Source organism: Rhineura floridana, chromosome 15, assembly GCF_030035675.1.
Source record: "Rhineura floridana isolate rRhiFlo1 chromosome 15, rRhiFlo1.hap2, whole genome shotgun sequence".
Taxonomy (NCBI): Eukaryota; Metazoa; Chordata; class Lepidosauria; order Squamata; family Rhineuridae; genus Rhineura; species Rhineura floridana.
In genome coordinates, this window is record NC_084494.1 from 4,600,263 (window position 1) to 4,616,426 (window position 16,164).

Below are 16,164 nucleotides of genomic sequence, written 5' to 3' on the forward strand. Positions count from 1 at the left end.
TCAGCATCTACATCTGGAATGTAAAAAAGAAAAAAGTATCGGAGTGTAAATACAAATTTTTGCAAGCAAATTCAACTGGGAAGAGTTCCACACTTGCCTCAAAATTCATTTCAGCTCTAGAAATTTCTTGCATTGTACTACGAAACCATAAAATGGTTTCAGTTTAAGCCACAACTTAGTTTTTGAAGCTGTTTTGACTCCAAATCTGTGTCATGGGATGTTAAACAAATGGATAACTGCTGAATAAAGAGTTCCTGAAAGCTAGGGGAATGGGGCTGGCTGTTACTCAGTATGCATTTAGTCACAGGCAAGGGAACTATCCACTGAATAACCACTGCCAGTCCTGTAGAAACTAGCCATCCAGGTACAAGGTGTGAGACCCAAGAACTCTCTGTTGAGAAGGTAATCACTGACTGATATACTTCACGTGTCTTGAGTGCATTGCACGTACTCTGAGGACCTCTTTCTTATCACCTATTTACATAGTCCTATGACAGCCAGTGTGGTATAGTGGTTAGAGTGTTGGACTATGACCTGGGAGACCAGGGTTCGTATCCCCATACAGCCACGAAGCTCACTGGGTGACCTTGGGCCACTCAGCCTCAGAGGGAGGCAATGGTAAACCACCTCTGAATACCGCTTACCATGACAACCCTATTCATAGGGTCGCCGTAAGTTAGAATCGACCTGAAGGCAATCCATTTCCATTTTCCATTTACATAGTCCGGGGCTAGTACATTGTTGGGGTGGGGAGGTGAAGGCATCTGTGCTGCTCCTTCTCTTGTGTAGCTGAAGTTTCTGACAGCAACAGCCTGCAAATGCAGAATTGCCTTTTCTCTGTCTCCTGTAGGCCGGATCTAGTGGATATGGAGAGAGTTCAGATTCAGAGCAGCCGAGAGAATCTGGAACAGGCCTTCGAGATTGCAGAGCGGCTGGGGGTCACCAGGTTGCTGGATGCAGAAGGTGATGATGGGGCAAGTCAGCAGGGCAAATGCGGTGGCTTTTGAGGGGTAGACATGGCATACTGGATACTGATCGTGTGAGCTGGCTCTTTCCTTCTTCAGCCCTTAGCATTCAGGGCAGAAAAGGAAAATAGATGTTTCATGGCTAGTCTAATTTTAGCTCAGCTGATTCTGATGCTTTTCTGAACAAAGAAATAAAAGGCTTGGGTGTGTGGGGGGATCTACCATAATTTGCTGGCCGGTCTTGTAGTTGCCAGCCCCCTTCCCATCTCCTATCAAACTCCCAGCAGTCTTCTCCTTGGGAAGAGAGTATGTTGTTCTGGGTGCTACTGTGCAAAGATGCACCACTGAAGACACTCAGCACCACACCAGAGGGAAGAACTGGCAGGGAAGGGAATCTTTTTCCTTCTCTGGTGCAGGAAATGCTGGTCAGGAGGTGTGGGGCTGCTGGTTTGGTTTTGCCTGGACTGCACAGCTGCCAAACAACCCCCTGCACACCCACCCAGTGATCCTCACTTATCTCTGCAGCTTCAAAGTTGTAAGGGGTGAGGCCAGTTGCTTATCATGCTTGCCAGTGGGCAGTGCTGCATTTGCTGTGGCAAGCAGAATTGTTAAACCTAGACTAGGGTGGGGCACACTTGTTATTTAACACCATTCAGCTTATGTGGTGCTTTTAAGGAGTTACATAAACAAAAGGACAGGAATCAGCCCTCAGGGAGCTTACAATCTAAATTTTGATGGTGGAGCGGAGGTCAGAAATGGAGAGAGAGGAGGCATAGGGAAAAGCACAAGTGATAAGGTGTGAACAAAAGCCAAGCTTTGCAAGGAGGATCAAATTGCACAGGCCTTTCAGAAACACTAGCAGGCATCTGCTTATTTAATTGATTGAATAAATAAATAGATTTGCACTGATTAATCAGTAAGGCTTGTAGTTCTGCTTAAGATTCATGTCAGATCTGAAGCTCCCTCTGATTTAAACATTCGGGATGATTGCATGATGTAGTTTTCCTTGCGCTGTGTGTTTAGTTGCCCTGCATTGTTTGTGTGTGTGGTATGTGTGTGTAAATTTATTATTTATACAAAAATATTTTTTTGCCTGCAAAAAGAAGTTGCTCAAAGCGGCATTCAGGGACAACTTGCACTACAAGTGCAGGGACACCTTTACCTTTTATTGATTGTCGAAAAGCAATGCTTAAACAATTCTCTTTTTAATTTTAATATTTTAATGTTATTGTTTTAATATGCAGTAAGAGGGTATCTCACAAGAGTGATTATGTTTAATGCTTCTTTTAAGTATTGTTGTGCATTTGTGTGTTTGTATATGTTGAGTTTGGTCTATGACCGTAAATAAAAATCATCATCATCAAAGCGGCATACAAAATGTGAAATCAAGCATAACAATGATTAAAGCCTAATCACTAGACTAAAAGCAGCATTACAGAGCCAAAGCTAAAAACCAATAAATTCAAATTAGGCTCCCTTCATTTAGAAAATCAGCATGTCAGAGAGGAAGGATTCTAGAGTAGCTTGGTTTCTTAGTGCAAGGAGTATTTTTCTTTCGTGGTGGAGCACTGAAATCTTTGATTCCTCCTACTCCTACATGCATGCGTGTACACACGTGAATATTAAAGTGGTACAGTTCAGGAGGAGTTTTACATGTTGCATATGTGGATTGTGGAGTGGGCTCTGGCTCTTTATGAGGAGCAAAACGAAGCTAGATGTCATGCTTTAGTTCTTTATATCAGCTCATCCATTCCCCTGCTTTGTTCCTTTCTCTTTTTTCAGATGTGGATGTTCCCTCACCAGATGAAAAATCTGTGATAACATATGTGTCTTCAATTTACGACGCCTTTCCCAAAGTCCCAGAGGGAGGAGAAGGCATCAGTGCCACTGTAAGTTCTGCTGCTGCTTTTTCATCCTCAAGAGACCATCCTGGCACTCGGAAGGCTTTTGGAGTGGGCCATTCTGAAATGCTAACTTGTATGAGGTGGGGACAGTTAGCTGAAATAACCAGAAATCTTGGCTAATGAAAATCTGGACAATGAGTTTCTGCAATATTAGGAAGAATGGTTCAAAAAACCCCATTAGGGCAATACCTTTATTTGGCTAACCAAAATGTCATAGTATGGAGTGTAAGCTGTTGAGTTATCCAGAACTCTTTATCAGGGTAGATGGTGAAAGAAAGAAAGAAAGAAAGAAAGAAAGAAAGAAAGAAAGAAAGAAAGAAAGAAAGAAAGAAAGAAAGATACACATATTTTGCTGGTGATGAAGCTGTCTCTCTCTGCATCTTGCGAGACTCTTAAGATATTGTGCAAGGGATGAGGCAGCAGACATCTAGATGAGGCTGTATTAGGTGCTATTCAGGTATCAAGTTGCGCCAAGTCCTCTTGGGAAGCAGAAACAGACAAATGTACAGTGGTTGTTCTGTTACCTATGCAGGTTGAAACATCAGCCATTACCCTTCAGCGAAACACAGAAAACAGAAAGCTAGGTTGTCACTGTATTGAGAAGGTCTGAGATGGATTTTAGATTATGTGCTAGATTTTAAAAAGTCAATAGAACCCACACTGGATATATTTGCCTAGCATCTGGAGGGAATGTTCCCTCTGAGAATAAAGTCCCACCTTCAGGTGGCATAAAATCCTTTTTCTTCAGATCAGGATCCCATTGTTGAATGGGTGTGTACCTTTGAAAGAGTCATCACATCCATTACAAAAAGAGGAGGTGGTTGTCCTTTTTTGCAGAAGGCAGGACAGAGACTAGCACAGTTTGAAACCATGGGCATTCCTGGAGTCCTAGAAGTTGATGACCCTGTTGCTGTGCCATTTCTGGTTGTGCTTCTGTAGCCCGGGAGGCATCTCCATGCCATCTTTTGTGGAAAATGTGCTTTTCAAGGCTGCAGCCCATTCACCAACCTTGTTCCTACTGCAAATGTAGGCAGGCTTTGAGACCTTGACTTGTATCAAGTTGGATGGATACCATCTTTGACATCAAGCTGGGCGGCACCCTGGCACCGTATTTTAAGACACTTGGTGGAAAACAAACATCTTAATCCTTCTTCCTTTCTCCAGTTTGATTAGCCAGTCTTCAGCCTGATATTTAACGTGCTGGTTGTTTGGAGCAGCTGCTTCCTAATCCTTGATTCCACATTTGTTCATGTCACTTTATGTCTGTTTTATCCTATATAAGGCCCTTCTTTTCTCCTCTTGCTTTCTGTAGGAAGTGGACACAAGGTGGTTGGAATACCAGAACCACGTGCAATCGCTCATCTCCTGGATCAAGCAGCACACGATAACTATGTCTGACAAATCTTTTCCCCAGAACCCTGTAGAGCTCAAGGTGAACTTCTGATACGTTTTCTTTTTTCCTTTTAAAAGATTTTATTTCAAAGCAAACATCGGATGCATTTCCTCTGGTCATGTCTCACATGGCTCCTTAGGTGAGAGCCCCTCTGCTCTTCACTTGGTCCCATCCTCAAAATCTAAGTTGGACTATTTGGCTGGGATTGGACATGGGGCGAATCACAGCTCAGGGTCTGTTTGTACAGACAGTTGCCGTCCCTGAGCTGACTTCAGAGTCTTATTTGTTTATACATCACCATCATCATCATTATTATCATCATCTATTTGTATGCCGCCTTTCCACAGGAAACCATGCTCAAGGCAGCTTACAATATGAAAAAAATTACATAATTCACTAAGCTATAAAATGTAACAAAATTTAAAAAGTCAGTAAGTTAATGAAAACATCTCATTATGAAATATACAATAAAATTACACAGTCCTCTTATAATTCATAATACATTTTAACAATAAAATACAAAAACATAATTCCAGTAGCAGCAAAAACAACACAACTCCAACATTAAAAGTTGACCACAGTGAAAACCCCTAAACACCCTACCCTGACAGTCTCCAGCATATTATTTCAGCTTGGTTATTCCTTTGGGGCTCAACTTGCAAAAACTATTTTCATTTCTGGGCATGGGTACCATTAAGGAGCATGTAGCCAGAAATGAATGGGGTTTAGAGGTAAAATATTCCAAATGGATGTGAAAATATGGTAAGCTGCAATCCTGCCATTGCCTGGCCTTGAGATCATCTTCTTAAAACAGTATCACCACATTTTCTTCTCTAATATTCATTCATTCAAACAAACTGTCCCTTCTATTACCCTTCATTGGTAATACTAGGAGGCTCACAGCAATACACATTAAAAAACAACAAAACACAGAAAAAAGGTAAAGGTGTCCCCGCAAACACAGAACTCACAGTAAAAACACCCAATTCTACTAAAAGCTCAACATTCATAACCAGCAAATGCCTGAGTGAACAAAAAGGTTTTTAGTAAGTGCCAAAGACAATGAAGTCGGCACTTGCCTTATTTTAAGGAGTATCTTAGCGATGGAAGTACAAAGAGCTACTAATCATAAAAAGATCAGAGAGATCCTCTCTTCTTTCAGCCTGTGGAGTCTGCAGCATGCTGATAATTTCTATTGTGGGTAGAGGTCGCAATTGGAGAGAGAATGATCCAATACTGATTTGTGAATGACCCTGAATTCTTTGCTCATGTAGACAGTGGTTAGTAGTGTAGGACAGACAGCTGGGGACTCTCCACCAGCCCTGCTTTGTGCCCTCCTCAGTTGCCTGGTTGGAATGTGTCCTTGAATTGTGAAATGCCTCTCTCTTGTCTGGCTGGAAAATGGATTGGGGTTTATGTAGAAATATCTGGCTTTTGCATGGCTGGAATGGAGCCCCCTGTGCAAAGGTAAGAGAGCTCCGCCCACTTTTGTTTCTAGACCAACCCCTTACTGGCAGACACCCACCAGGAGGTTGTCCATAGGAAAATATGGCCCTCAGGCTGAAAGGGTTCCCATCACTGCCGTAGATCAATCCACAGTGAGCGGGAAGCAGAGACTAGGAGGAGACCAGGTGTTTGTGGATCAGGCAGCTGGAAGGAAAGGGCCATAGCTCAGAGGTAGAACACCTGCTCTGCATGCAGAAGGTCCCAGGTTCGGTCCCCGGCAGCATCGCCAGTTAGGGCTAGAGAGACTCCTTGTCTGAGAGCTTGAGTCAGTCAGCATAGAGAATACTGAGCGAGATGGACCGATGGTCTGGCTTGGTATAAGGCAGCTTCCTGTGTTTCTAGATGACTCAAGTGAGTGAGCCAAGTCAGGGCAGGACAGCTAACCGACTGAACCCCAAACAAACCAAGGTCATTATCCAGTCTGATAAGGGGACAGATCACTTTGGGACCCAGATGTTGGCAAAAGCCATCCACTGAAGCTGCTAAAAATGAACCCCAAATTGAAGGATCCAGCTGTTCCACACTGCATCTCTTCCAGGAATTATTACAAAGGCCTAGGCAGCAACAGAGGTGGGGGGTGGGGGTCCCCTCCCAGTTTCCTGCCATTTGTTTCCACCTTCGGTCTGTCCAGGGACATTCTGTGGGTATCCCTTTTGCAGTGTCTTTCCCCTGCACTGTTTCCTTGTGTGACCTCGGCTCTCTGTTCTTGCAGGCACTTTATAACCAGTACATACACTTCAAAGAAACGGAGATCCCAGGAAAACAGCATGAAAAACGAAGCATTGAGGAGCTGTATAAACTGCTGGAGGTGAGTGAGGCTCTTGGATGGAGGGACGGGGTGGCTTGACCAGCCATTCATTAGACAATACCTGTGGTTTTGCTTTTTAAAAAACCCCAAAACCCCCTAGAAATTCAGCTTTGGCTTCATTTTAAAACAGATCTGCATAGTGTGAGAGCAATCTGTAAGAAAGCAGCCAGGTGGGGGCTGGCTGAGGGCAGACTAAGGATGGTGGGGCAGCGTCCTGTTTCCCCTAATGGACAAGCCTCTGCTGAGAGTCTCAGTGCCCATCCCCTTGAGAAGCAAGCTCTCCAGAGCAATCAGCTGATCGTTGCTGGCAGCTGATTTCAGGTCATCTGCTGATGTCGGATGATTGACAGGTAGATGGCCCCCATCCACAGATCAAGGTTCGTCTGTAGGAGAAGGAAGGATTCAGTCTGCTGGCTGGATCCAGTTCCTCATCTCTGCTCCAGGTGTGACAATCAAGCAGTCACTTTGACCCCACAGCTATAGTGCCTTAACTCATAGCTAGTTTTTCTAGACTGTTACTGTCATTCAGGATTTGCTGGAGTCGGGGGAAGGCTATTCTAGTGGGAAGTTTACTAAATTCCTGAAAGGCAATTCTTACCACTCCAAAGAGGCTTTATCTTTATCTTTTATTTATTATTATAGTTATATCCCACCTTTTACTTCAAGGAGCTCAAGCAGGCCCAGCACCAGCAAGTGGCCAGGTTGGGCACTGGCTGAGGTCCCCTACTGCTGCGGCTGGGCAGGTGTTGCTCCCGTTCTGCAAGCCGTGGTAGCATCGGGTCGTGGAGTGTGCGCCATGTGACCTGATGCTGGTGCAGATCACGGAGCAGGAGCCACCCTCCCAGTCAACCCCCCCCCCCCGCTGCTGGTGCAGGCTGGCTGTGCTACTTCCTGCATTGCCATGTTGCTGTGTCAGTGCGCTGCGTGGACATGCTTGCCTACTTGGGTGATGGCAAGGGGGTGTGTGCAGTTTGCCAGCATGCTAACAAGGCCAGGCCTATTTAAGCCCCTGGCAGTGGTGGAGGCAACGCCACGGCATCACCACTACTGCCTTCAAGGGCCTGCTGCGGTCTAAGCTCAAGGAGGCATGCGTGGTTGTCCTCCCTCTCCATTTTATCTTCACAACAACCCTGTCAGGTGGATTAAGCTGAGAGACAATGACTGGCCAAAGGTCACCGTATGAGCTTCCTGGTTGAATCTGGATTTGAAGCCTCATCTCCCAGGTCTTAGTCCAGCACTCTAACCACTATACCATACCAACTCTGTTTGTGGTTGTGCCTAGCAGCAGCAGCAGCTAACTCTTGGCTTGGGGCATGAGCCCTAGCCCCCAAAGGCCAATCTCTACACAGATAAACAGTTGCTTTTCCTTTGTGCTTTCTAGGCCTGGATTGAATTTGGCCGCATTAAGCTGCCACAGGGTTACCACCCCAATGACGTGGAAGAAGAATGGGGCAAGCTCATCATAGAGATGTTGGAGTGCGAGAAGTTGCTGCGGCCGGCTGTGGAAAGGTGGGTGGTGAGCGGTCATATGTGATGACTAATGACGCTCTTTCCCTGCTTGTTGACAATGGCAACTATTGTGAAGCACTTTGTCAGTTAAAAAGTAGCATCAAGCAGAGATAATAATCAGTTCTTTATAAAATATACATTCTAATAATCTCTGCTATCTTTTCCTTTTGAAGACTTTCCTCTTTCAACAAGCCTTTTAAGTTGAGACCTATCGCAGTCTGCGTCTGTGTTAGAATTGCTTTTAATATGTTTTCTTTAATATGTTTTTAATCCTTTTTAAAAGATGTTTTTAAAGCTTTTAAAAATGTTTTTAACTTTGTTTTGTTATAATGTATATTAACGTCTTTTTATGATGTTTTACCGTGTTTTTAGCGTTTCTGTTTGCCGCCCTGGGCTCCTGCTGGGAGGAAGGGTGGGATATAAATCAAATTAATAATAATAATAATAATAATAATAATAATTTTTGCTGGTGTTCTGTTTTAATTTGGATGACTCTGGACACTCTTCTTGCAGGTTGGAGTTGCTACTGCAGATTGCAAACAAAATCCAGAATGGGACTCTCAGCTGTGAAGAGAAGCTCACCCTGGCAAGGAACACTCTGCAAGCTGTGAGTCTTTCCCCCTCTTTGGGTCTTCCTAACCTTCCTTCAAATCCACCCCTGTGAGGTCTCAGCATGACAAATGCAGGCAATCAAGACTTCCCAGTTTTCAAGCAGCAGCAAAACTCATGGATCCTGTCACTTGAAAAATGCACATATTATAGAGCCAAAGATGTCCAGATCCCAAAACTTCCTTCCCTGCCCATCATCCCTTCTTGTTAGCAGGAACACACAGCCCACCTGTCTTGTAGAGACTGGGTGACATCTTCCTTCATCCTTCCATAGACCTCTACTTCCTGCATCCATCCTTCCCACAAGTCATTGCTCCTCTGCCCTTGTCCCTCCACCCTCTCTGTTTTTGGCTTTTTCCCATTTAGCATCCCATCCCTCAGCCTCACTGCCTATGACATCTGTAGTGCTTCTTACCTCCTGCCTATTACAGCTGCCCTAATTTCCAGCTCTGTGTCAAGTGGAGCCAAACTGGATTTTCATGCCCCTCACAGAAGCAGTACTGTTGGTCAGCATTCTGTTCCTTGACATCTTCCCAAGGCTCAGTTGGAATGTTGGGGAATATTCCATGACATCTCAACAGCCCAGCCAGTGTCTGAGTGGGCCTTGCCAGTGTTGGCTTCTTATTTGCTTTCTAAATATAAGCTTATGCAAGTTAGTCAGACCTGCTTATTCCAGAAAAACACTGCAGACTGAGACTCAATAATAACCTTAAATCCCCTCCTGCCAGGATGAGGCGCACCTGGAGTCAGGCCAGCTGGTGCAATATGAATCCGACGTCATCATGTACCTCCATGAGTGCGAAGGGCTCATCTGCCAACTACAAGGAGATGCTCAGATACTCCGGGATGAAAACTACTACCAGTTGGAGGAGCTGGTCTTCAAGTAAGGAGTTTTGCATGTGGAGGAGGAGGAGGGGGGATCCAGAGTATTCTGGAAACAAGAGTGCTCTGGTAGATGGCAAGCCATATTAATGCAGTGCTGTTGGTGGAATGAGTTTGTCATTTTTCAGCCTTTCACACCTAATATAGCAGTCATTCTAGGCTCTTGGTGGATGGGAGCTCCATCCATCATGTCTTCCAGTGTAGGGCCAGTCAAAGCCATTTTGATATTTGAGGTGGGAAAATCCAAAGGACATTTTTCTCTCTCTTACGCGTGCATGCACACGTACACTCTAGCACAATGCATTGGAAAGTCCTGTTCTGCAAGCCACATTGGAATGAGCAGGAACTGCACAAGAGCATTTCAGTGGCATGTGAGCAAGAGGGCTTTCCCAGTGAATTGGGTCAGGCTACCCATTTTCCCATTCTGCTGAAACCCTCACATCTGTTCTCAAGGGGGAAGGCTATTGCGTTGGATCTCCGCATTCCCAGAGATCGGAAAGAACTCTCAAGACCCTGTTTGGGGCAAGGGGATCAGCAGTTGCCTCCTAAGTCAGAAAAGGGACGGTGGTGGCAGCGGGAGGATGTGTGTGTCTGGCTCACGTGTGAAGGATCTGGCCCTGCTTGGACAGTGTCCTCGTAATCTTGCCACACTGCCATCCTCTTCCAATCTTCCCTCTTGCTTGATTCTCTTGCAGGGTTGTGAGGCTTCAAGACGAGCTGGTTACCTTGAGGCTCGAATGCACCAACCTGTACCGGAAGGGGCACTTCTCCTCCTTGGACTTTGTCCAGCCTTCCTCCCTGAGCACCAGGCACCTTAAGACTGAGCCTTTGCTGAAGGGAATGCACACGGCAGCAACCACTGCCTCCACTTCCTGCTTCCGGAAGCCGATGACCCGCGCAGAGCTGGTGGCCATTTCATCCTCTGAAGATGAGGGCAACCTCCGGTTTGTTTACGAACTGCTCTCCTGGGTGGAAGAGATGCAGGTGCGTTGTGTAGTGTTAAACAAAAGAAGAATTCAGGTGCTGGTGTGTGTGGGGGGACAGAATAGATTACCAAGAATTAATACTTGGTAATGCAATGACATAATATTTGTTCTTTAAATCACTTGATGATTTAACAGGAGGGGGGTTATACCGTCCTTTGCTTAACCTGGTGCTTGGACTACAATTCCCATCAGCCTCAGCTAGCACAGGCTTAGCAGGGAGTAATATATTATACATTTTAAACCTTCCATCAGATAATTCCTTGGCAGTGAATTAAGAGGTATTAAACTGGCTCTAAATTGTGCTCTGGCGAAGGTTCTTGAGCAGCTCCCAGGAATGCCTCCCTGAGTGTTGTTGATAGCTCGGTTCATAGTTGATATAGGCATTTTAATCACTCTAATCTTTTTAGCTTTTTAATCTTGTATACTAAGCCTTTATCTTTTATATTCTGTTTAACTGTATTTTGTTTTTCTTTATGTCATATATGTTTTGTGATTTTATTATTACGATGTATGTATTTTATCCTATGCTGTTTACTGCCCTGAGAGCTACTTGCTATGGGCGGTATATAAATGCAACCAAATAAATAAAATAAAATAAATAAATAGTTCACTGCACATTCCCAATACCATTGAATGAAGCAGAGAGAAGGAGACTGTCCTTAAATCTTGTATTTTAAGAGAAGCCTCAAGAAGAGCCCTGCTGCTGGACCAGGCCAGTGGCCCACCTAGTCCAGTCCAGCATCCTGTACTCATAGTGGCCAACCAGATGCTGTAATAAGAGGCCTGCAGGCAGGACCAGTGGGCAACAGCACTTGCCCTGCTCGTGCTCCCCAGCAGCTGGCATGCAGAGGCACACTGCCTCAGACTGTGGAAGCAGGACACAGCCATTGTGGCCAGCAGCCGATTTCAGCTTAGTGATTTTCCCAATACCCAACACAGGCCCAGGGTTTGGTCCCCAACAGTTTCCAGGAGAATGGCATGACACGGTGAGAGTATGATGCTTTCTGTCTCTTAAGAATGAGGTAGAGCAAGTAAAGGGGTGGTGGTGAGTGGCTGTTGTTGTTTTCTGCCTATAATTAGGCTGGCAAATATTGACTGATGGCCTGTGCTGTGTTGCTTTCAGATGAAGCTGGAGCGGGCTGAATGGGGGAGTGACTTGCCAAGTGTTGAATCCCAACTGGACGTCCAGCACCATGTCCACAGCAGTGTTGAAGACCTGGGCTCCAGCGTGAAAGAGGCCCGGATGTATGAGGTAGGCAGGAGCCCCTGTGGCGTGACGTAGTGCAGTGTGAAGGGCAGCCAGCAGTGGCTCAGCTTGCATGAAGGAAGATGCCCAGGAGGCTCCAAAGCAGACAGGGGAAGTTTTGTTAGAAAGCATCACATGGGAGGAAAGACCTGGAGGAGGCAGAGTTGGTTTTTGCTTGGAGGAGAGAAGCTTGCAGTTGCAGGAAGGGGCTTCCCCCCAAACTGGTGCCCTCCAGATGTTCTGGATTACAACTCTAACCACGGCTGTGCTGGCTGGATCTGATGGGAGTTGTAGCCCAATACATCTTGAGGGCACCAGCTTGGGGAAGGCTGCCTCATGGCCTTTACCCTGCAACCTTTACATCTGATGGTAGAGAAGCAAAGTACTGGGCCAAGTTCAAGGTTCTGGTTTTGATGTACAAAGCCCTATACAGCTTGGGACCAGGATACCTGAAAGACTGTCTTACCCTTATATACACAGTCAATCACTGCACTCTGCAGGTGAGGGACTCCTGCAGATACCATCTTATCAAGAGGTCCATTCTGCAAGGAAACGGACCTTTAGTGTGGCAGCACCTACCCTGTGGAACTCCCTACCCTTAAATATTAGACAGGCACCATATCTTTCCAGCGCCTATTGAAGACCTTCCTCTTTCAACAAGCCTTTTAAGTTGAGACCTTATCCCAGTCTGCATCTGTGTTGGAATTGCTTTTTAATATGCTTCTAAACCTTTTTTTCCTAAACAATATGTTTTTAACCTTTTTTTAAAAAAAGTCTTCAAAGCTTTTTAAAAAAATGTTTTTAAAGTTTTGTTTTAATGTATTTTAAAGTCTGTTTTTATGATGATTTAAAGTGTTTTTAGTGCTTTTGTTTGCCGTCCTGGGCTGCTGCTGGGAGGAAGGGCAGGATATAAATCACATAACAAACAAGCAAATAAATAAATAAAGTATGAATCTGTAGCTAGCAAGGGAGTCTTTTCACAGCCACCGTATTATCCTTTTCTGCCCCACTCATTTCACATTACTGGGAGAAGGCCTCCTGCAGGTGCTGCTGGGTTGGGGCATCTGGGGTGTGGTTCGCTAAGAATCAAATGCATTCTAAGGGAAAATGCAACTTTACACAGCCTGTGTGTGTGGAGAGAGGTTCCATAGTGTGGACTGGGCCCTAAGGAGGATCGGGATATATTCCATGGGCAAAGTGGGATAAATGGCGTCTGCTATGCTTGGGCTTGACTATGTCATCTACTCTTCATTGTCCTATTTGTGCAAAGTTTTAGGAGGGAGGGAATAGGGAGGAGAGGATTTCAATAGGATCTCCAGCTCTGTGTGCATTTCCAGCTATGCTTATGAGTTGCTTCTTACCCTTTTATTTCTCTCTTCCTCTTTTTTAAGGGTAAAATGTCTCAGAATTTCCACACTAGTTACACAGAGACATTGGGGAAGCTGGAGACCCAGTACTGCAAACTGATGGTAAGTGCACTTTATGGACTTTTTCTTGTATAGAGATGTGAAAGCTCAGGGGGGAAATGGGAGTGGGGAAAGGTTTTTAAAAAGTTTTTTCCCCCTGAAGAAATGGAAAAGTTGAAACATTTTGGATTGTGAAATATTTTCTTTTAGAATGATGATAAAATGTTTAAGACAAGGTGTTAATATATTTATTCCACCAAAATGATTTCAAAAACCACAGCAAAACTTTTAGGACTCCCTATGTACAGTGTGAAGACCCTCCGTGGCGCAGAGTGGTAAGCAGCGGTAACGCAGCCGAAGTTCTGCTCACGGCCGTAGTTCGATTCCAACAGAAGGAGGAAGTCAAATCTCCGGTAAAAGGGGTCGAGGTCCACTCAGCCTTCCATCCATCTGTGGTCGGTAAAATGAGAACCCGGCATATGCTGGGGGGTAAAGAAAGGCCGGGGAAGAACTGGCAATCCTACCCCATATATACGGTCTGCCTAGTAAACGTCGCAAGACGTCACCCTAAGAGTCGGAAACGACTCTCACTATAAGTGCGCGGACACCTTTACCTTTATGTGCAGTGTTCAGATCATTACATTTCCTCTACACTGAGGACAAGCCAGTCCTGAGTTGTACACTGAGAGTACAACTCTCAAATAAAAGTACAGCATGTATTTCTGCCTCTAGGAGGCTCTGCGGTTGATATAAGTCTGTGGATCTGTTTCTATCCTCTTGACTAGGCCTCAAAGGACTGGGAGAAAGCACAGAGCTACACAAAATGATATAGAAAACGAGACTGATTAAATTTCACGTAGCATTCACCAAGTCTTGGCTCCCTTGCCCTCTCTTTTTCTCAGTTCTTTCCGTGGAAATTAGTGCTTTGTGTCTGCTTGACACCGTGGAGGACTGGAGACATCATAATTTTCAGAATATATAATAATTTTCTGTTTTACTTTTTAAAATACATTTTCAGATGTTTTATTACTTTCTTGTTTGCCACCTTGGGCTCCTTTGTGGGGAAGAGTGGGATATAAATTTAATAAACAAATAAGCAAATAAATATAATGTTGATGGTTTCTTCTGCTTTCATTGTTTTTTTGCCTGCTCCTCATGAACTGGTACAAACCAAAGAGGTGCTAGGTTCCTTACAGTTCAGCAGCTTGTAGATCAACTCATAACAAAAATTTAAAAAGTATTCTCAATGTGTAATTGAATAAACTGTACTTTTAACATACCAAATGTAATAATTTTATGGGCAAACCAAGTTACGCATAATGCATTTTATGTTCCTAAATGACTTTCAGTTTGTAAAGGGTGCTAAAAAAATAAGTATTGCATATTTTTACATCCCCCCCCCAAAAAAAATTCTGTTTTTTTCCCCTTGGAAATCCCTTCCCCCCATTTTTTTCATGACCTCAAAATTTCCCAAAAGTTTGATATCTTATTCCTGTAGCTAACAAGGTGTTGGGGAATCTCATACAAGTTCACAAGTTGTTAGAAACCCTTCAGAGTTGTAAATTGCACCTTTATTCTTGGGGCTTCAAATTATGTCCATGCATCTGAAACCCTTTCTGTACAATCTCATTTGAAATATTTACTTTCTTGTTCCTTGTTTATGGTTCATGATCTACCTCACAGAGTGCTTCTGTGCCAAAATGAGAATATCTAATTTAAGAAGCACTCAATGTGCAACCTTTTATTCATTCATTTATTTAAAGGATTTTTATCCTGCTCTTCAGCCAAAAAAAGAGAAAGAAAATAAAGCTTATAAATATCAGTAACAAGTTAGTTCCCACCCTCATACTTACAACCCAAAAGGAAGAGGGACTGGGAGGAAGGATAGCACAGACTACTTTTTGAAAATAGCACAGACTACTTTTAGAGTTCTTAGTTACAGAGTCTTTGTAATGACCAGCTAGAATGGAAAGAGTTCCAATGAGAAGAGGAAGCAAAACTTGATTAGATGGAGAAGGCCCTTCAGAGGGGAACAGATAGGTCATGCCACTGTTAGGAATGATGATGATGATGACATATCAACATAACAAAAATAGTGCCTCTCAGGAAGACCGAAGCCACACATACAGTTTGTTGTGGCAAAATGCAAGAAAGATCATCTCATCATTTTTAACATACTGGGTTACAATAGCGCAGAGGACCACCCGACAGAACCCCAACCCCCACTTTTCCATCTCATTACATCATCTGATGTGGTGCATGCTCTGTTCTCTAGCTCTTATGTCGTTAGTAAATTTATATCATATTGTATGATATTGTCCATGTTTCCAGTTTCTCTAGCTGCACATCCAGAGCAGGTAAGTTTCTCAGCCACCCACCATCCTCTCAGCCAACCACCATTGTCAAATTGGTCGACAATGCATCTGCCTCCTTCCAGTGTTGGGATATTTCTATCCAAGCCGTCTCCAGCAGATCTGAATTCTAACTATCAATTTTTAATGTAATTTGTGATGAATATTGTGATTCTCCTTCCCTGCCCCTCCTCTCCTGGTAAACCTTGCTATGCTGTGATCATCTTTGTTTTGGACATATTAATGGTCCGTTCAGAAATGGTGAATTGTGCTTCACTTACGTGCTATAGTTGCACAGGTAGCCAGATTTTTTTTAAAAAAGAGAAGGTAGATGATGGCACAGGTGTATCATCATCCATTACAGGTGAATGGGATGTGGCATGGCTGCCATTGGAAAGGGACGTGTGTGTGTGTGTGTTTTGTACTGGCCCTAAAAATGTAGTTGTAAAAGGTAAAGGTGTCCCCACACTTATAGTGTGAGTAGTTTCCGACTCTTAGGGTGATGTCTTGCGACGTTTACTAGGCAGACCGTATATATGGGGTAGGATTGCCAGTTCCTTCCCCGGCCTTTCTTTACCCCCCAGCGTATGCCGGGTACT

The 16,164-nt window shown here is 44.2% G+C and overlaps 1 protein-coding gene across 18 annotated transcripts in view; it reads left to right on the plus strand.

Annotated features, from left to right (window-relative positions):
* Positions 1-16,164, plus strand: part of MACF1 (microtubule actin crosslinking factor 1) — a 383,383-nt gene that overhangs the window by 159,619 nt on the left and 207,600 nt on the right. For all 18 annotated transcript variants that reach the window (XM_061597825.1, XM_061597831.1, XM_061597827.1 and 15 more), the window contains exons 7-16: positions 851-963; positions 2,748-2,854; positions 4,182-4,301; positions 6,481-6,576; positions 7,958-8,085; positions 8,599-8,692; positions 9,423-9,577; positions 10,272-10,560; positions 11,686-11,814; positions 13,200-13,277. In XM_061597825.1, the coding sequence (XP_061453809.1) occupies positions 851-963; positions 2,748-2,854; positions 4,182-4,301; positions 6,481-6,576; positions 7,958-8,085; positions 8,599-8,692; positions 9,423-9,577; positions 10,272-10,560; positions 11,686-11,814; positions 13,200-13,277 (1,309 nt within the window). The remainder of the gene's footprint in view (positions 1-850; positions 964-2,747; positions 2,855-4,181; positions 4,302-6,480; positions 6,577-7,957; positions 8,086-8,598; positions 8,693-9,422; positions 9,578-10,271; positions 10,561-11,685; positions 11,815-13,199; positions 13,278-16,164) is intronic.